Source organism: Periophthalmus magnuspinnatus, chromosome 4 (assembly GCF_009829125.3).
Source record: "Periophthalmus magnuspinnatus isolate fPerMag1 chromosome 4, fPerMag1.2.pri, whole genome shotgun sequence".
NCBI classification, from domain to species: domain Eukaryota; kingdom Metazoa; phylum Chordata; class Actinopteri; order Gobiiformes; family Gobiidae; genus Periophthalmus; species Periophthalmus magnuspinnatus.
Genome location: NC_047129.1, coordinates 22,064,342 through 22,085,155, shown reverse-complemented (window position 1 = coordinate 22,085,155; position 20,814 = coordinate 22,064,342). Strand labels below are relative to the sequence as shown.

At 39.5% G+C, this 20,814-nt stretch overlaps 2 protein-coding genes across 2 annotated transcripts; both read right to left on the bottom strand.

Moving 5' to 3' along the window:
• Window positions 1–511: 511 nt before the first annotated feature.
• On the bottom strand, window positions 512–14,867 carry si:ch73-40i7.5 (amyloid-beta A4 precursor protein-binding family A member 3). The gene is made up of 12 exons (XM_033965135.2): window positions 14,604–14,867; window positions 10,227–11,341; window positions 9,295–9,543; window positions 8,466–8,490; window positions 8,253–8,398; window positions 7,510–7,596; window positions 7,214–7,366; window positions 4,681–4,860; window positions 3,547–3,759; window positions 2,707–2,826; window positions 1,857–1,997; window positions 512–999 (listed from the first exon to the last, which is right to left on the bottom strand). Exons 2-12 carry the CDS (start codon window positions 11,331–11,333, stop codon window positions 928–930), a joined length of 2,493 nt encoding a protein of 830 aa, XP_033821026.1. The 5' UTR covers window positions 11,334–11,341; window positions 14,604–14,867; the 3' UTR covers window positions 512–927.
• A 547-nt stretch (window positions 14,868–15,414) lies between these two features.
• pex11g (peroxisomal biogenesis factor 11 gamma) lies at window positions 15,415–20,444 on the bottom strand. The gene is made up of 5 exons (XM_033965136.2): window positions 20,252–20,444; window positions 18,643–18,840; window positions 17,608–17,786; window positions 16,881–16,952; window positions 15,415–16,398 (listed from the first exon to the last, which is right to left on the bottom strand). The coding sequence occupies exons 1-5, from the start codon at window positions 20,312–20,314 to the stop codon at window positions 16,197–16,199; spliced, it is 714 nt and encodes a 237-aa protein (XP_033821027.1). The 5' UTR covers window positions 20,315–20,444; the 3' UTR covers window positions 15,415–16,196.
• Between the last annotated feature and the right edge of the window lie 370 nt (window positions 20,445–20,814).

The window sequence follows — 20,814 nt, the reverse complement described above, 5'->3', positions numbered from 1 at the left end:
TTAACTGATTATACATATATATATATATATACTCACTTTGTAAACATACTCAGTGAGAGCAGTGGTTTGCACAATCCAATGAAAATCAATAAATCACTGAAATATCATAAAAGGTATTTTTAATAAAGACTGAAAAGAGCAAATTCTCAAAAATATAGGCATCTTTCTCTTACAAATAAGGCAGTTACTTGTGCATATGTTAGCTCGAGTGAGAAGAGGCACAGCATCTCGGAATAACACACAGCCACTAACGACTAACAACTGTGTGTTATTCACGAGGGAGGGGGCGACTGGAGGCACTGACTTTAGTCTGCGCTTCGTTTTAACACAGTCAAATCTGAAAGAACTGACTTAGCTGACCAACAACAGGTGAGCTGATTTGTGCTGTTAAACAAGTAATTCTCTAACAAACATTACAGTGATAAGATAGCTAGCATTAGCCAACAGTTTTTTAGTTAGTCACTCCCACCTTTTTTGTTGAAAAAAACGCCTAAATGGGACCATGAATGCCTGTATTGTGTTGCATGTGTTGTTTAAATTCATTTTGCATTTTTCTTAACTTAAAACGTATTTGTCAGTGTCTGCTATGCAGCTGTGCATTGTGTCATCATGATAACAGCTTGATGTTGCTGCAAAGTATCAATAGACTCAATAGAGGAAGCACTGGCAGCAAGTCTAAAATGTAATAAAAATACAAATTTTTCTACACCTCATCTAAAAGTTAATGTCACATTGCTCTTATGGATACAGTAATTACACCATAATACATTAAACAAACTATTTCTTGCATTATTAAACATAAATACTAAAACGGGACTCACACTTTCCCATTTTAAAATGTCTTTACATCATATGATACTGCATAAGTTGAGCGTGTAGTCCATGACAGATTGCATATGTGGTTTGTTTTGGTACATCCAGAGGAGGTCACAGGTAGACTGGCTGTTCCTGTCCGGTGAGGAGGCGGTACGTGGAGGCGGGCATGGTCTTCAGGTGGATCTGAGGAGAGCCATAGAAACATGACTTTAGTGTCTGTAGGGGATGTCAGTAGAGTGTGTTTCAGTTATGTCTATTAACATTGTGTTCAGAGGTGGCACACCACCTGCATGATTTCATGGAAATTTAGAACCATTCTCCATGGAGATAGATGCATTATATGCCATACTGTGAAATATTATAGTCAAAGGAACAACATCTCCATGGAAATAAGCAGATTGAGCCCTCCTATAAACTAAATAAGAGTCAGGTTTGTGGAGATGCCAACCCATGCTCAGTTTTTCAGAGCAATAAAATAATTTAATAGTCCCATTTATTTATTAAATAGTGTATCACCAGAGTGGTTATCATAGATCATGTACCATAGACCCCGTCCCACAGGCCCTGGGCTCTCCCATAGACCCTGTCCCATAGACCCTGTCCCATAGACCCTGTCCCATAGACCCTGTCCCATAGGGTCTGCTTGTCCCATAAACTGGGTGTCCACTGCGTGATTTTGGCAGCTTGCAACAAAAGATTTATGACCGTGGGGAAAAGTTTGAGTTGCAGCTAAAAATTATTGGTCATAGGTCTCACAGTGAGACCGGGACAAAGATTAAATTTAGAACCGCCGTGACCAAAGACGAGCTGCGAACATGGATCTATAATAAGAACTGGATAAGACACTAAACCTCCGTTCCTTGTGCAGGTTGTGTAGTGTGACATCCAAAAATTGTGCAGTGGAAACCAGGCTATGAACCATGTCCCATAGATGCTGTTCTTATAGACCCTGTCCCACAGACTCCATCCCACAGACCCTGTTCCACCGACCCCAAGTAGACCCTGTCCCATAGACCTAGGTTGCTCCATATGCTTTATACCTCTCCCACAGCGTTGGTGAGGGTCTGGATGATCTTATCGTGGGTAGTGGCCACCACACTCTGTCCGTTGATCTCAATGATGCGGTGACCCACTCGGATGCCCCCCCTCTCTGCAATCCCCCCGCGCATCAGACTGCAGATCTGCGCAGACAAACAGGGCTCGTCAAATACATACAGGTTGACCTTTTCTATTCAATAGGTTGCATTTATATTATTAGAATTTGATGATGTCATAATTATAGTGGACAGAGGCCTATATAACTCTATGGGAGTAGAAATCCACACATGTTGAACCTTATCATTACTAGTTTAAGATTGGCACCACAAACCTGCACTATTAATCTCAAGATTTAAAGTCCTTTCAACTGACAACAATAATGCCTTAGAGGTTGAAAATGGCACCTTCTGAAGCTATTGTGAAAAAAATTATTTCACTTTTGTTCTTTTATAGTGACAGGAGACCTTTGTGCCAGTTTTTGGTTCATGTGGATGGGCCCAGTAATTAGAGATATAAACCGTAAACCAGATCAACAAATTTGCAATTTCAAATTTTTAGCAATTTGCAAAAAATTAAAGGGCAAATTCTACCATGGAATTCTGACCTGATTATAGGGATTCTACAATGTTATGAAGTGACATGAACACAACCTATATAAGCAAATTAAATGCAATGCTTTTTAATGTTATTTCTTGTCAGCTAGAGTCAAATCCAAAACTAGAGGGCAATATGCAACTCCTCATGACTAAGCAGTAATGAATAACAAGCAACGTATTCTCTGTGGCTTCTTTGCTTTTTAAATCATCCAAGTCTGCACAGATAAACAAAGTTTTAAGAGTAAAGGTCCCATACGATGCCATCCTCGACACTGAAGCCCAGCTGGTACTTGGGGGTTGGTCTCCTGATGATGGCCATGGTCACCGGGGGGCAGTGCACTATACTCAACTTCACGTACTTCTGACTTTTCAAATCCTGAAAACAAGACATTTATCATGAGTGCATATTAACAGTATTATAACTGTAATAGCTTAAAATGCTGTTGTCAGGAAATTATATGGGATTTATTTAATTAAACAAAAGCAGGATAACTTGTTTGAAATCAGAAGATGGTGCAAAAAGCCAGGCTTGTTTAACCCTGAAAAATCTGACCTGTGTGCCTAAGCTATTCAAAGCAGCTTCTACATTTGTGTTTCTTATGCAAAGTGAGAGAAGCAGACATTTGTAGGGTTTCATGAAGTCGCTCTACTATACACTATACATTATACATTATACATTATACATTATACACTGTAACTTTCTGGTGGATACTCTGCCTTCTGCTTCTCTCCATGGAAATATTATTGCTTAAAATGTCCCACACAGCAGGACACTAAGCTTATCTATCCCCAGGGAGACCACCAAGTGTGTATGGCAGGTATTTAACACTGTCCAATTTTGCCTTACTTGGTGGGATCATAATACCTCTTGTAAATACAATATATAGATATAAATATAAATTACAGTTTTACACCAATCATGAGGCAATTTGTGAAGTAAAATTTAAAAATATATTGAAAATGACAAAAAGTGGAGAGTTTCAAACATGCTGATGACATCTCACCAGGGAGAATTCCATCCAAAAGTCAGGCAGTTTACACATGACAAACACAATTTTTCTGATACTATAAATATGATGGGTGAACATGCCCATACCCTGATGATGTTTTGACAGGTGGAGATGGGTAGTCCCACCAGGCTGGTCCCGTTCACACTCATGATCCTGTCTCCTATGCTTAGCTCTCCGCAGCGCTCAACCGGACCCCCATGGAGCATATTAGCCACCACCACAGTGGGCAGGATGGACCCCCAGCCCGACTCCACCACAGCCAGTCCCAGCATCTCCCCTGGGGGCTTAGTGATCACCACCTGTAGCAAAGAACAGTATACAGTCAACGAAGGTTAGAGAGTTTTGTTTAAAGGTCCAGTAACCTTCTGAAGGTGGCACACCACCTGTATAATTCCATTGGAAAAATCATACATTGGAACAACAACAATTATTTATGCCATATAGTGGAATATTACAGTCAAAGGAATAACATTTCCATGAAGACCAGTCCACTCACAGTAAGGAACCATGTTTTTCCAGGTTTTTCAGTGCAATAAACAACCAAAATGAAAACAAACATGCCTTTATTTTAGTTTCTTTTGGCTAAAACATTACATACTGTGACTTGAAGTCAAAGTTTAATTTTATGGATCAACAAAATCAGAAAATGATCAGAGGAAGGATAGGGTTCTGAGCTTTCATATGAGGCATGGCCTGACCATATAGAAAAGCTTGTATGTGTCCTCTATCTGTAGGTTAAGGCAATGGCAACCCATGTTCAGTTTACCTTATTTAAAATTTAAGAGTGTAGGCCACATACATTTGATGTATCCCTATGTCAGCACTAAGTCATGTCTAATGAATGCCTTCTGAATGTGTGGACAGTGTATGTTAGTGTCACTCTTTATATGATGTGATTTTCAACATTGAATAGTACGTGTGGACAGTGTATGTTAGTGTCACTCTTTATATGATGTGATTTTCAACATTGAATAGTACTTTCTTTTATATTACCACGTGACCATGGACCACTGTGGAACATATCTGGATAACTATGAGGTCTTCTAAAGCTATTCAGGAAAGGTTAATTTCTGTGTTGTAAATGTAACTTTTTTAGTATAGATCCCTGCTAAAATGAGTATCAAGTTTCAGGATTAGTTTTAGAATCAATTAGTATCTGATTTTCAATACTTTTGACTTTTGACAACCCTAGTGTAGGTGTATGCCCGTGTGAACTGTACTTCTTTGAGGTTTTGGGCATCGCAGAAGTGAGCCAGATCCCCATTGTACAACTCCTGACTCTCCAGGTAGTGGCTGTACTCTCCAGGCTTCAGGTCTCTGGCCCGGATCCCATTCACCTGCAGGAACTGCTGATAAGCCACTCCAAAGGCCTGGCCTATGGCCTGGGCGATTACCTGCGCCTACACACAGACACACACATTTCAATGATTTGTGGAGAAAAGGGTAATACAAAAATTTTACTTTTTTGAGCTTTCTACCATGTTACAATGCTGTTTCATTAAAAACATGCCTGAAGAGGTTTTAGGTGTCGTCCATGCACGTTGCAGTATTTAGCATTTTCTCCCGGGCATTATTCGTACCCTCCTTAAGCTTAGCTATAAGATTCTGTGCAATGCTCAGCCCACAAGCCTATGTCATCTGTGCTCCCATGTGATGATTCTCCATTAATATACAAAAACGTGAAATACAGTATACTTTTTAATTTTTTTTTTTATATTAATACATTGTTTTTGGTGAATATAGCATTTTCAAAACAGTAAAAGCATGGTGATTTAAAATGTGATATGCGCTAGCAATTAATACCCCATAGAAATAAAATAACCCCTGTTTAATTGATGTCGTCAATTTGTTATCTGGAGATTGATCCTAAGCTTAACCTAAACCTGGAGTCTAGACAGTTCAATAAATGATGGATGGAACAATCATTTTTGGGGATCAATATTTATCATGGGTACCTTTTCAGTGATGTAGTGAGGAGCGCCACCATAAGATACCCGCCAACACATATACGCTCAAGTCCTCTAATTCTGACTAATTAGTTTCTAAAAAAGACACCCTTTTCTTTCCCTCTTTCCCCTTTCCTCTTCTCTTCTCTCTCCTCTTGCTCTTCATCCCTTTCTTCTCCTCTCCTCATCATTCTCTCAACTCTCCCTCACTTCTTCGCTCATCCTCTTTCATCTTCCCTCTGTTTTCTCTCTCTCTCTTCCTCTCGCTCTAATTCAGTTAGGTCCGTGAAGATCTGGGATGACTGCCACTGCACTTTAACATTCACGGGACCCACCGCAACCAATGTGGCACCAAAAACGGATGCATCGCTTAGGCTTAAAAATACAACTCCCTTTGGACACATAAGTCTTGGTTTTACACATTGTATAACTTAAGTGTTTACCAAAGGAGAACCAACCATGATGAAACAAAACGTGACTCAAGAGATGTTTGGTCAGGTTTAAAGAAAAGTTACATTGCGCACTCTGTACATTTGTTTTTTTTTTTTGTGTGTGTTTTGTTCTTTGTTTATTATTATTATTTTAATTCTGTATTAGTGCTATTTTTTATATTGTTATTGCGTATTTAATTTATTTATACATTTACTTTCAGTACTGTATATTCCATCCTTGCTTTGTTGTTTATTTGCAATACCATTACTTCTATAACGCAATGATGATAATGTCTTAAATCTCCTGCTAGGGGTATGTCTTGCTGGTCAGATGTACCTCAATATTGTATTGTGCATATAGACAATAAATGTAATAAAAAATTTTTAAAAAAAGACAAAAGTTACATTACGCACATTTAAGCGTGATTTAAACCGGCAGCACACTAGAGGATTACAAACTTTTGCGATTTTACACAGACATAAGTACATTTTGTTTCATTATTTGTCTCACATTCACATGAATTAACAGAGACACCACGCAGTTATGTTTTCAGGAAAGATTTGGTACAAGTGGTCGACAGAGCAAGAGTCACTGAATGAAATCAAATTAAATCAAATACAGGAGGATAGGAGACAAGCGGCATGCCTCTCCATGTGCTCTTGTTCACGAAGAAGAAATGCATGTGGATTATAGCAGTGAGTGATGATAAATTAGAAAGTTTGCACAAACTCCATGTTGGTGTCCTCCACACTACTTTAAGTCTAAGAGCTGTCAGTAGGCAACAAGTTCCTGCACTGTCTAGTTGCTCTGATAGGCTGTTGTAAAATGTGCTAAAATGTAAAATGTGCTACTGTGGACAGACATATTGTGCTTGAGCCTGCTATACAGTTATAATCTATGACACCTGTGGCTTATAATTGGCACATTTTAGATTGCAATATTACCCTAAAAATACTTAATAAAAGAAACAATTCAATGTACTAGTCTGAGTTAGAAAACTGCAGTTCCCAGTGGGAGCTGACGTCACCATAAGTGTCATCACAACAAAGAGATGTGTGGCAGTTGGTACCTCATATGGATAACTGCACATCACTCTAGCGAGATGCAAACTTTTTTTCATATGTACCAAAATAACTATTCAACGCTGCCAAATCCTGAAAACTGATTAAGAAAATTAAATTGTAGAATAAAGTAAGTATAACATGGCATCATGAAAATAAGCAATTCAAGATTGCTCAAACATGCACGAATCACTCCAAATATATAACATAGTTAAAAGTTCGAAAAAGTCCATTTTGCATTGCAGGTCTGCTTTAAAATAGCGCTAAGAGTCTTCTATTGTGCTTAAGTAGGTTTAGTATGGCTCTGCACTCACATCATCAGAGGTGAAGACATGACAGATCATCAGACACTTCTTCTGACTCTCGGCCTCTGGCCCTTTGCGTTTCCTTCGGGCCATGAGCACCACGATGTGCCCGATGTCTGCAATGTAGGAGATCATCTGCAGGGGGTGGTCCATCATGGCCTCCTGCACCGCACAACAACAAAGAGACTGTTCTAGTTCATCCCTATGGACCATCAGAGAGTGGTGATGGAAACACTGAATCCCTATGTGCAGGGAGTGCTTTTTTTCTTCGCCATATTATCCAGTCCTAACATTTCTATTGTTACCTGTGTATCTGCAGTCAGTACTTTGATTCTTTTAGTGGAGATGAACAGGTCCACTTCTGTCATGGGCTGAGACTCTCCTTCTGGGGCCTAACAAACACATCATCATCATGACCACCATCATTTTCATGGAGCTCGACAGCTTAATTCCTGATGTAAACTTCCCACTAATTTTTCCCATTAACGACATCTAAGTTTTCAAATATTTAAATTTTAAGGGCATTTGGAGGATAACCAGTAACCCCAGCATCATTTTTTTTTTTTGCCAAAGAACAGATTAAAATAAAAGCACGTTTTTTTCCTCTTACATCTCTACAAACTCTCAAACTCTATTTTGACATGGATGAGGACCTCCTGCTGATTGTTTCCATGGAAATGTAATTTGGCTATAATCTTAGCTGCACAGTATGACATCACACATATCCATCTCCATGTTCGGAAGTATGATTTTAACTTTCTATTTCCATGGAATCATTCTGAGGATGTGCCACCTCCAGAAGGTTATATACTTTACCTTAAAATGTTTTAATAACTTAGTTTCAGAAACAGATTTTAAATAAAATTAGAGGTCTTGTGATCCTTGGTTACCACTTAGGTGATTAGTCCTTGCAAGTATTCAAAGTTATTTATGCATGTATGCATTTATTTTTTAATTTTTAATGAAAGTCTATGGGAAAAATAAATGGAAAATGTACTCCTGGATCATGTGGTGGGCATTCCCTGTTGGCCTCCCCACAGTCCCTCACCTTGATGCGGTCAACAGCCTCCTGTGCTTGGCTCATACGGGCGTTGGTGGACGGGTTTCGGTCTGACCTGATCTGAGTGGACCCCAGATACTTGGCCCCAAATATGACCCCATCCAGCAGGTCTTCTGGGTCACACGGCCCGGGCACTGGGGTCAAAGGACATCTTCATTGACTAGAGTTCTTTAAGACTTAAGTTTAGATCATGTTACTTACCATCTTTATATGAGGGCTCAGCATCCTGCAAAAAAATACCAAAGATACTAGATTAGATTTAGACAAATTATTGATGTACAAGGGAAATTACTTGGATATAGTAGCTCACATGCGCCAAATTCAATATAGAATTACACAATTACACAAACAGGCTGATTCAATATTAGGCTACATAATAAAGTGGTACTACGAAAATTTACGTTAATATTCTGAATTTCATTTTTGATCCCGCCTACACCACAGGCTTTTGTGTCAAATGGGCACAATAGCTATAACTTGTACACAAGCAAAACATTTTGAAATACAACTAACAATTTGTATTCAAAATAAATTACTCAAGTGAGAGTAAAACAGGACTGGTTATAGCATTCAGATGTACTAAGGAAGTGTATGAAAATGTTATCTTATCTATGTCCCCTGATATGACATACTCAAATCAAATATAGTCTTTACTGATAACAATTCTAATGCTGATTGACAAAAACATTGGACATGGTCGTTCAGTTATTTTGCAAGACAATTACCCAGTCAGAAACCATAATGAGCCTTACTTATTCCAATGTTGAAATACAGTTGGTTTAAACCTAAAAGAATTTAATTTTAAGATCACAATAATCTTCCAATTTAAACAACAATAAAAAAAAAACCTAACAGAAATAAAATACCCTTCAATGAAATACTTATAATTTATTCTCCCAAGGTACGATGAGCCGCAGTATGAGGATGAAAGAGCCGGATGCGGCTCCGGAGCAGTGGGTTGCCGACCCCTGGCATAGACATTGAAATAGCATGTTTGATAGGATCTCAGTCCTATCACCTAGACACCTACCATATCAGTCCCAGATGCAACCTGGTCATCAGGTGGCTCCTCTCCCAGCTTCATCCACACCGGCTCAGGCTCTTCTTCATCAGGCTGAGAGGAAAAGGAGTCCTGCCTGAGCGTCTTCGCTGGAGCCTTGTCGTAGTGTCCCCAGTACCTCCGGGTGTCCTCCTGACTGTAGGACACAGACACCACCGCGTCCATGTCCCCAGTGTGAGGGACAGGGCCAGGGATGTCTGTGCTCTGCAGCAGGCTTACCTACAGGGGGAGCAAGGGGACATAAATGTATAATTCTATATTTTTACATCAGTGCATTAAGATGGACAATATATCTACATAAGATATTATTGAAATTGCTGTTGGAGGATATGCAAAGTTAGGAAAGGAGCCAAAAAATGATCAACAAATGTTAAAGCTAAATCGGATAGGGCTGAAAAGATTTTTAGCAAAAGTTGATAATGATTAGATTTGTGATTTTTGTAAACAAAATTCTTATCAAATTAATTCAGTTTACAGTTTGACAGTGTACATTTGAAAACAACAGTGAAGACGTCTCACTACACTTTGTCCAGCTAACAGAGACTGACATTTTATTTTTTAATTTTTTTATCAATCAAACCTGGATGACTGAGGTATTACACAGATATAAATGCAAGATGGATAAGTTTAATGCCATACTGTGGAACACTCCAGGCTAAGCAGTAACATCATGGAGCAGGTGGCGGATTCGAAAAGTTACATATTGCACCTTTAACTTAAAGATGCCTACTACAATTATCTCATCTTACACCATAAAATAAAGACATTAAGCAGTCAAAAAAAACAGTTTAAGCCTGTTCACAGCAACAAAGTTTACATATTACCATGGCAACTAGGGTTACATCAGTACTTCCCTCTGAAGCAGACCATTTAGCAGTAACTCTTCCTCTTGTGTCTCTTACCACATCTCGCTGGTGGTCTTCAGAAAACAGCAAACCGGTCGTTTCATCCGCTTCCGGACAGGTAGGTTGGGCCTGGGACAGTACTGCCCGTGGAGGACTTCTCTGAGCGAGGTAAGTCTCCATCCCTCCCTCCTCCTCTCCCTCTCTCCTGAGCTGTAGCTTGTTCAAGAGGCTGTGGATGCGACTGTGATCTTCATCCTCGATATCTCCGCAACTTGTCCTCTCTGTGTAGTCCTGGTTTGAACTGCTTACTTGATGACTGTCATTCATAGGTTCTTCCACAGGTTTGAAATCCGTCGGTGTATGGATGCCTTCAAATTCAGACTGAAATGGTTTAGCAGTTTTGCAATTTCTCATTTCAACTAAATTTGTAGCACCAAGACCTGGGTCACTTTCATAATTTGAACAATTGTCATCTTGTGGTTCCACATCTGCACAACTACCTTCCAACTCTGTCTGTAGAATTTTATACACTTTTATTTGGGGAATTTCTGGGTTAAACTCCTGGTTTAAACCCCCAAACTCTTCATCAAACTTGTCCTTTGAAACCTGAAATACAGACTCCATATTTACCACTCTGGAAAACTGGTTAATTTGGTTGGATGTTGGTTGATTTCCCAAGAAATGTATACAACCGTGTTCTTCCAAGTTTGAATTGTGTTCCTGAATACCACTAATATTTTTTAAATGACTTGCTTTATCCTTGTCATCTTTGGCGTCCACTCCGCTAACAAGTTCCTGATTTAAATCGTCTGCATAAACGGGTACTAAGTTATGGAATACTTTCTTTTTCTGTATGTTTTCACTCTCTTGTAGCCCCACGTTGTTGGTTACAGGAGAATCCAGCATGGCCTTATCCAAGCTGTCTGTGAGATCATTCAAGCCATCAGCGGAGCCACCCTCACTGGAGGAATCAGACCTCCAGTCCAGAGGGGGAGGCTCCAGGGGGTCGAAAGAGTCCAGCTCCTCCACATCTGCTTGTTGGAGAGGGTGCACAGGGGCAAGATGGTGTGCAGGGGAGAGAGGAGGAAGAGGAGAGCTGGTCTGGTCCCTGGAGTCACCGCTGGAGGTAGCCATGAGAGCAGAGTCAGGTGGTGGGGTATCCATGTTTTAGTCTGTGTGTGGAGAAAGGACAATACTGTTAGATTAAACCTAGTTTTGGTTCACAATACCCCAGAGTAGGAATGGGTCATCAGTGATGTCGGTGGCTAAAATGCAAAGAAATAATTTCCTTCATAAGGGATTAAAAGCATACCTTACACCCCCAAAAGTAAAAGATGCAGTACAGACATAATATTTGTGACAAAATATTAGCTTTCTCTACGTATATTTAATTTAAAAAGGTTTTTCAGAAAAATCAATACTTTATGGCTAAATTAATTTATTGACAACAAAAAAAAAAAATCTCATATCCTGGCTACAGCTGAAACCAGAAGTTTCACATAATGTTCTCTCCTCATGATGCCATCTATTTTGCGAAGTGCACCTGTCCCTCCTGCTGTCAACTACAACTAGTTCACTACATGTTTCAGCCCCACATAGAAAAGGCTTTGGAGAAGTGCTCATATACAACAGTTTTACGGCCTGGTCCATGCAAATGAACCAGGCCCAAAGTCCAACAAGACTCCAAGAAAAAAGTGTACTTCAGACACAAGTCCAAGTTCAACAAAAAAGGAGGAGCACAGAGGTATGACGCTTTGTAGGTGCCCATGAAGAGAAGAACAAAACACAGCTGAAATAAAGACTTACTACAGGGGCAGCAACAATTTCTCAACTACTACTCAACTTGTTATCTGGACTATACAGACACACATAGTAAATTTTCATCAATAATACACTTATAAATACTATCCATCTAAAATCCTTCAGTTACTCTAGATTTCAATATTAATTTTGTAAAAAATTGATCTAAAAAGTCTCAGTGTGCAATAGAAATAATCGTTGGACTAGTCAACGAATCACAAATAATTAATCACTAACTAGTCGACCAGTAAAATGTTAGTTGTAGCCCTACTAATTAGAATGAACAATAAACTAATTGATTGGTAATTAGAGTATTACTGGATTTCAGATGACATCAATGACCTTATCATTTTGTTGTAATAAAGCGAGGTCTTGGACCTAGTCAATAATATAAATGATCAGGATAAACATTTGTGAATTTACCTTTCAGATATTTCTGGGACTGGGAGTATGACATCATCACATCACATCTAGAATCTGAGAACTACCAATACACAAGAGTGAGACAAAGTCTGAATTGTGAGAGAAACAAACTTGTACCAGCATCTTTTACATAGTCTGTCAATATTAAAATGAATTCATTCATTATTTGTAACTGTATTTATCAGACTAGACCGGTGGCCATTGGCTCTCAAACTTTTCAGTCCAAGGATCACCAAAGAAAAGATATGGTTTTCCGAGTACCACTAGATCTAAACCAGGTCTATAACAGTAATATTCCAGGTCTAATCTAGCGCTGGAGCAGCTCTAAAAGTGGACTGTATTATTTCCACTAGAGTTATAAGCAAGAAATTATCCAAAGGAGAAGAAAAAAAGTGGAAGAAAATTTACTCTAAAGTAGGCAAGGACTACACTCAAGAATTCACTATATCTGCATTTTAACAACAATAGTAAAAGCCAAAAGTATCAGCTGGATAAAAAGTTGTAGGAGTAAACACGTTTCGCACGTTTCATCCAAGCCACTTCTTCAGTTCTGATTACTGGTGGACACCACAATAATAACAGTACAAGCCAAAAGTAAAATCACAATCTAAGAAGGTTGTGCCGTAACGATAGAAGGACAAGCGACTCCAGGTAGAAGTCTTTAGGAAACCCACACACACTGACCAATACCTGCTGTTTCACAGCAGGTTTTGATTCACTGATTCACACCATTCACTGCAGCACAAACTCAGTTATCCGTACTCTACAACACAGAGCTCAAGTGGTGCCCACAAACACGGAGGGAAAAGTGAAGGAGGATCAGCCCTCTAGGCTTGTATATAAAATGGGCCTTCAATAGATCTAAGAGAGAAAAAGAAAAAACAGGACAACGGGGAATCTGAAAACAAAAGGAAAGGTGTAACTATTCCTTACACAGCTGGTGTGTCTGAAAAGCTTCAGACAATTTGAAGTATGACAGTATGAAATTTCGGTCTATTTCAAGCCTACAAACACTTGAGGACAGAAACTGGTTCACCCAAAGAACAAAACCTCAAGATATACAGAAAGCAATGTAGTTAAAGAAGTATTTTTTGTTAGGAAAGTCAAGCCTTCCTATCCCCCATCTATAACTCCATTCCCAGACCCAAAGCAAACAAAGAAAACAAAGAAAACAATAGAACTAGCCAGGATGCTAATAGGTGTGAAAGCACCCATTAAGAGCTGAATGATTAGGTTAGGTATGACTCAGGCACAGTGCACACTTGGTGTAGCTTGATAGACCTAGCCTACAAACAGAAACTGTACAATAGCTGTTTTCAGTTTCAGTGTAGTTAGCTCCTCCCTTCAGATAGATATAAAGCAGTGTTCACCAGTAATCTGACCAGAACTGAAGAAGCAGCTTGGATGAGCAGCGAAATGCCTTCAATCCTACAACATTTTGTCCAGTTGACAGATTTTACTTTTGGGTTTTACTATGGATCAGCCGACTGGACGACTGAGGGATGACACAGACAACAATAATAGTATCTTCCCCAATCTGTATTAAATATAATTGGCCTACAGAATGGTGTGATGCCATCTGAAACCCAGCAATATTTACATTACCTTTGCATTACATTAAACGTTCCCCATAAACATACAGGACAATTTCCCTCTTTAACATTAAATATAAATAAATCTCCTCAATTTTACAGATGCAGTGCTCTAAAGTCACTGTGGCATTTCTCCTGCCAACTCCTCTCTCACAACTGTTAATGCTGCACTATGTAACCTTTCTAATGGAGAGTCACCTGCTCGTATCCTTGGAGGTGTTTTTGCTTCGCCTAGTATGTTCTCCACAGTATGGCATTAAAATTATCCATCACGTAAATGACATCTCCATGGAGACAAACAGGTGGAAGACCCTCCAGAAAATTTACGAAGTGCACCTTTAACAACTTAGTGCATGGAATAAAGCACATAGAAATGCATTCAATAATATTACACTAGATCCATCAAAACACTGCAATGCTGCACTACAAAACTATAACGGAAACTGCTCCCATAGTTAAACACATTTAGCCAAGTTAGCCTCTCCAGCTAACTTTGGATGTACAACAAGTCGACTAATTAACTCATTACATTACACTTGTTCAACGCCCCAAGCAGACATATATTATATTTGCATTTGAAAACGTGGATAATCTCCACAAAACCCAAACTATCTCTCACCTGATGGATTACGACCCTTTCTTTGTGCGCAGACAGCTCGGGTGCGTTAAAGTTGTTGGTGAATTTACGCAGAGGATAAACCGTGGTTGAGTGGTGTTCGTCATCCTAACAGCGGCATTGGTACGTCTCCAAACACGTAACAAGTGATCATTTCAATAAAGGTACTGTTTCAGGCAAGTTTGTGAACGGAAAACCAGCTGATGTCTGGAGTTTTGCGCCGTGCCAACTCCACTGAACTCCAGAGCCCCCGCTCCATTCATGTACACTGGGAAATGTCTGGTGCGTTTTGACAGCTGATTTAAAATATACTTGAGATGTATTCCCTTTTACTCCAGGACAAAAGTTAACAATCACAATCAATGCCGGCCCTAAAATGCCATCATATTTGTTAATAAATACGAAATAAATAGCAATTTCCTTTCTTGTCAATGTAAGATATAAAGTAAAGAATCCGATATATCCCATGTGACCCAAACGTAACATACGCACATTAAAAATCTTGACGTCATTACAGAAAAAACGAGACCACACTAATCGAAACAACTCGAGTCAGTTATTTTTCATTAGAAGCATAAAATTTCACAGTACAAAAATAGTTTTGTAACTGTACATTTCACATTTTCTATATTTATAATTCTGAAATCAAAAGCTGGTTAAATGTACAAAATACTGACCATTACCAGAAAAGAGATTACTGTCTAATGTGCTGAAGGAAATTGGGAGTAGTGCTGACACAATGCTAAAATTTTAAACCTGACTTTGGTACTAAGGAATACACTCAACACTAGATACTGATTGTGATACCATAATAATAATAATAATAATAATAATAATAATAATAATAATAATAATAATAATAATAATAATAATAATAAAACACTCTTTATTTAGACAACAATATCTGTGTAATCCCTCAGTCGTCCAGGTAGGCTCCATAGTGGTGCATGGGCCTATACTAGTCTATGTGATTTTCTGCTTTTTCTGATACAGCTCAAGATCATTTTAAAGCTGGAAATCTTCATTTCTGTCTTGTGAATGAAGCTTTTTTAGTATTGATACTTGCTCAAATTAGTATCTAGTTTTGACACTACTTTTAGGATTGATTTGTATCTGATTTTGGATACTTTTGACAACACTAGGTGGGAGTGCAGCTGTTAATCAAGTTGCATTCTGCAGACAGTAAATACATTGGTACAAAATTGCAGCAGTAGACTACAGAAATTTTTAGAAAGAATCTATTAACTGAGAAAAAAAATCAAGAAATATTGACTATTTAGCAGCAGTAAATTAGATCTAGGACATTTTGGAACATTAACAATTTACTCAAACTGTAGAAATACGTGCTTTAGACAGAGCTCATTAGGCTTGTTTGAGATGAATTGCACCTCTCCTGGATGACAAAAAATGAACTATTTGTGAAGGGGGGCAAAATCTGACCAGGGGGGACTTTATGGCAAACACTGTTACAGACGTACATGTGACAACAGAGCAAGTCAGACACAAATCTAACCACATTCAGATCCACATTGCTCAACACCCATCGAATCTGTGCTGCTGTAGCTGATCTCAAACAAGCCTACTGTGTCTGAACAATTAGGCTTCTGATTGGCTGCTGGACATCTTGAGTAGACCAATCACAGAGGAGATGGTCCCCATGAGCCCGACGGTCCATTCAGGGAAGCGTCCCGCCCAGAGGAAGCCTGGGGGCATCCAGTGCACCGCGTTGCACAGGTCAGCTGCATTGCTCACCATGGACAGGAGCTCAACCTTCACCTGTCTGCATAGCCCTGGCACCCTGCAACACAGAGACATTAGACAGGTAGGGAGAGGGAGGGAGAAAGGACATTAAACTGATAACTACTTTTAACATCATTATTAGCCTTCCAAACTGACTATATAATAACCAAGTGTAAGTCAGACTACAACCAAAACTGAAGAAGGACTAAACCAGGCTTTAAAAAGTCTAAAACTACACGAAGCTATAGTAGTATAACAGTAATGCATAACAGTCTTACACAGCATACTCAAAGTTGGCATTACAGTTATTGATTCCTGTACCCAGTAGTTCTCAACCAGGAGAAAAACTGAAAATGAATAGTCTGGTACAAGGCTTGACACCTTTTAAATGTAGTGGCGTGTATAGATTCAGTTGTTGGCCTACCATAATAATTTATCTAAGCCCATTTCCTGAAAATAAAATTAACATTAGACAAAATGCTACTTTGGGTAGCCTTCATAAATCATGTCCAAAAGTAGAAAGTGTCTCTGTCCTCTCACCTGCTCCTGTCCTCTTCTCCTCTATCACATTTCTGCAGCTTCCTCTTCAGAAGCACCACCACACGCACAGACCTACACACAAGACATTTAGATAAGAACATATTAGTGGGATTCAGATAACGTCCAAGTGTGTCAGAAGCCCTCCTGTCAACCTATATCCATGTGCGTCAGATGCCCTCCCATCCTCCTATATCCCTATAGTGTTAGACTGAGATGAGGGCAGATCAAATGTCTTTAGTTAATCTGCAGATGTTGTGGTGTGGTTGGATACATAGGATACAAGTAGGAGAATGGATGCTGTCACTAATAGAAATAATCATGGAAAATATTTATTTATGGATGTGAGGTACACCGACATGACAATCAATAAATACGGTAATAAATGTCTGAAAGTATAGACCTTGAACCCTCATCTAATGAGCTTTAATATCAATCATGTACTCAGTAATAATTATTGTTTATATATTGAGCCAGTCAATATTGAATCAACGAGAGCACCTTCTGTTGCCCCTAGTTACAGTTTACTGAAAATGTATGTTAGGTTATTTTGAAAACAAACGCTAGATTTCACAAAAATTAGTTCGACAGTTGCTTGTCTTGATAGAGATGTTATTGTTTAGCCTGTAATTTTCCACTGTATGGCATTACTCACACAGTGTTACATTAGCTTACATAGTGCATCATTATGGTAATACTATGAGCCTGTAGTTTGTATGTGGCTCCTCACCTGAGTATGCTGAGCAGCAGAGAGGTCCCCCACAGCACGGTGCTCAGGAGCCACCAGCGCTGGGACTGGACTGGGACCAGGTGAGCGTCTGCAGCCCAGGCCACATGCTCACACGGATAGTACAGCTGATCAGCCATATTAGTGAGAACAGAGAGGCCACGCACGCACAAGTCCTCCTCCTGCACAGAGAACACACACAGTAACACACGCACACCCTGAGTAACACACACATATAGAGAGAATACACACGCACAAGTCCTTCTCCTGCACACACAGTAACACAGACACACAGTAATACACATGCACCAGTCCTCCTCTTGCACAGAGAGTAACACACATGCACAGTAACACACACACTCAATTCCTCCTCCTGCCCATAAAGAAACAAACACTGCTATATCATATGGAATGTACAAATATATTTAAAAGATCCTGTGACCACAAGTCAGGTTTTTGAAAGTGGCAAGAAACTGATCTGATGTTTTAATAGTTTATTGTCTATTGTTCCTAATTTTTGGCAATTTTTGGGCAAACTAGGTACATTTGAAACTGTGTTCAAAAACAGTTAACAGAGTCTGTGCTCTCTCCAGTGGTCACTGCAAATTCAAGTACTACATGACATCACACTCCTCTGCTCAGATTTACAGCCCATTTGAAACACCTGGCTGCAGGGGCAGAGTTTGATGTGGCGTTACCGGTTAGACCAGACACACTCTTCTTATACCTCCTCTCCCCTCACTCTCCCTCCTTCAGATACTGACCAGTTTAGCTAGCTCATATTTAATCACATTGTACATTTAGAATAGGATAGAATGTGGGGACAATCGTGCTTCAGAGTTTTTGTGTTAGTGGCATAAATTAGTTTCATAATTATTGGCTAATATATCATATACCGGTCTACATTTTCTTGAGCAATATATAACACTGGTATTCTGACAGACCTACCCACCCAGACACAGAGAGAATACAATTTTTACATCAGACAAGATTGTGTTTAGCTTTTGTCAGTGATGTCAGTGCGGTTTTGATGCTAACCGTAGCGCCCAGCCCGTAGCTGTGGGAGTAAGCTAACATGGACAGGTCATCAAACAGCCTCAGGATGGTCCTACAGTGGCTGAGCTGAGCAGAGAGCAGCAGCAAGCTCCGCCCCAAACGCCGAGACGAACCATCAGGGGACGAGTCACGGCACAAGACTCCGCCCACCAGCTGAGCCCCATAACATGCTGTACGGATCTGATACAGGAAGAGGGCAGAGGAGGCAGGTTATTATGCAAACAAAAACAGGATTTATGTTGTAGTGTTACACTATAATAAATGCATGCAAAACTGAGCAGTATCAAGTTCAATTGAAAGAGCTTCAGAGAGTAATTTATCACAACAAATGTTATATTAAAAATAAATGTAAGTAATATTTTTACTTGAATAAGTAATGCTTTGTCTTTTCTTTCCATTTTGTGTCTAGCAATAAATGCTCCATGATGACATCACAAAGAGTTGCCTAATTTATCCATTTCTTTTTCCAATTTTCATAGATTACTTTGGAATAGCACTATTTGCTATTTATTTTAGATTTAGTGACTTTTGTCTGTATGATACTAAAGTTACTTCAATCACAACTGAACCTAGGCTGCCAGTGCTTTAACCTGCAGACAGAGGACACATACAGGTTTATCTCATTGTCAGTATATGGACAGGTCATGCCTCATGTTAAAGCTCAGAACCTCCAGAATTCACTGACTGGGCTGCAGAGGCTGCACTAGCACTGATTAATGATTGGTTGCAGGTGCTGGGATTTAAAAAGTGACAATTCAGATCAGAGAGAGTCCTTTTAAGTTTAACCTAACTGGATTTCAACATTGAAACTGGCAACTTTTTTCAAAGATGCTTCACACGGTTCAAGGACAAAAAAATGTATTTATTTGAGTGAGTTTTCAGTGTGGAGGAGTCTCTGAAATGGACAGGGAGCTCCAGAGGGTGGGTGCCCTGTCCCTCCAAATCTTGTGCGGCCTTGAGAGCAATCAGCCAATGTGATACTATCGTGTGTGACACAAATTTAGCATTGCTGATTCAGTGCATAAAGCATTTCTTTGCTGTTGATAGCCATTAGAAGAATTTAGTCTTGGCTACTTAAAGGGCCTATAAGTAAAGTTTATTCTTGCAAGCTTTAAGCCATGTTATAATGTTGTTACTTCATCAAAAACATACTCTGAGTTGTGTTTTATTACATCTCCAAAGCTCAAAATGCTTTTCCTTCACCTTCTCATGTGGTAGTTAATAAGTCACCAGCAGCGTTTTACCTTTAGTTCGGTACAGACAGACAGTTCCAGGGCTGAAATTATCCAAATAATTCTAGTGTACGGAGTTTAAAAACAGAGTGGAGCAATTTATGCATTACCACATGACATCACAAGGTGGAACAGAGTTTTTCCGATTGAGAGAAGACCTAAATATCCCTAACCCTAAACATAAATATGCAGGATTTGTGTGTTAAGCATGTGTGAATGGAACAAAAAACAAAACTCCAGGTCTGTTTGTGCTGAGGAAACAACATTATGATTATGACATAGATCAGAAAAAAAAGTCTTAAAGTTGTAAATGACTTTGATTTGTCCTAATTAAATGATAACACTAGGATGAAACTCACCACTTTGTCCCGGCCGCGGTATGTCTCCAGCGCCTGGACCAGCTCCTCCACGGCCCGCTGCATGTCTGTGTGCTTCCCGGGGTCCGCTGCACTCCTCCCGGCATGTCACAGCCCGCAGACCCGCTACAGCACCCGGAGCATCATCAGAACATCGGGGTTTAAGCAGGAGAGGCGAGTTGTGTGTTTGTATGTGGACTTTTGGACCAGGAATTAAATTGCGCAGACCCGAGCAATCGAGCACAGATGCATCCAACAGCAAGAAAAAGACAAAAAACATCTTCATTTTTGACTGGCATTGGCTGCCCTCTTGTGTTTATTTTACGCATTGCATTTTACACTGCCAGAGACAGAAAACTAGTCAAAAATGGTTCTCAAGCAAAAGTTGGTAATAAAAATAGATCCAGTAGTGAAGAGAGACATGTTCCTGCAAAAGTCCTGTCCTCCTATATCTCTGTATGGCTGATGCCCTTCCAATTCTTATATATTGCTGTGTCAGATGCCCTCCTATAATCCTATTCCTCTGTGTCAGATGCCCTCCTATAATCCTATTCCTCTGTGTCAGA

Bases quoted from the DNA above. Each gene is read 5' to 3' on its own strand.
- pex11g (XM_033965136.2), bottom strand. From the start codon at position 20,314: ATGCAGCGGGCCGTGGAGGAGCTGGTCCAGGCGCTGGAGACATACCGC. The intron at 18,841-20,251 runs GTGAGTTTCATC...TTCCTGTATCAG, and splicing joins ACCGCGGCCGGGACAAAGTG to ATCCGTACAGCATGTTATGG. The intron at 16,399-16,880 runs GTGAGAGGACAG...TCTGTGTTGCAG, and splicing joins GGAGAAGAGGACAGGAGCAG to GGTGCCAGGGCTATGCAGAC.
- si:ch73-40i7.5 (XM_033965135.2), bottom strand. From the start codon at position 11,333: ATGGATACCCCACCACCTGACTCTGCTCTCATGGCTACCTCCAGCGGT. The intron at 4,861-7,213 runs GTGAGTGCAGAG...GTCTGTGTGTAG, and splicing joins ATGTCTTCACCTCTGATGAT to GCGCAGGTAATCGCCCAGGC. The intron at 3,760-4,680 runs GTACAGTTCACA...TCTTTGCTACAG, and splicing joins ATGCCCAAAACCTCAAAGAA to GTGGTGATCACTAAGCCCCC.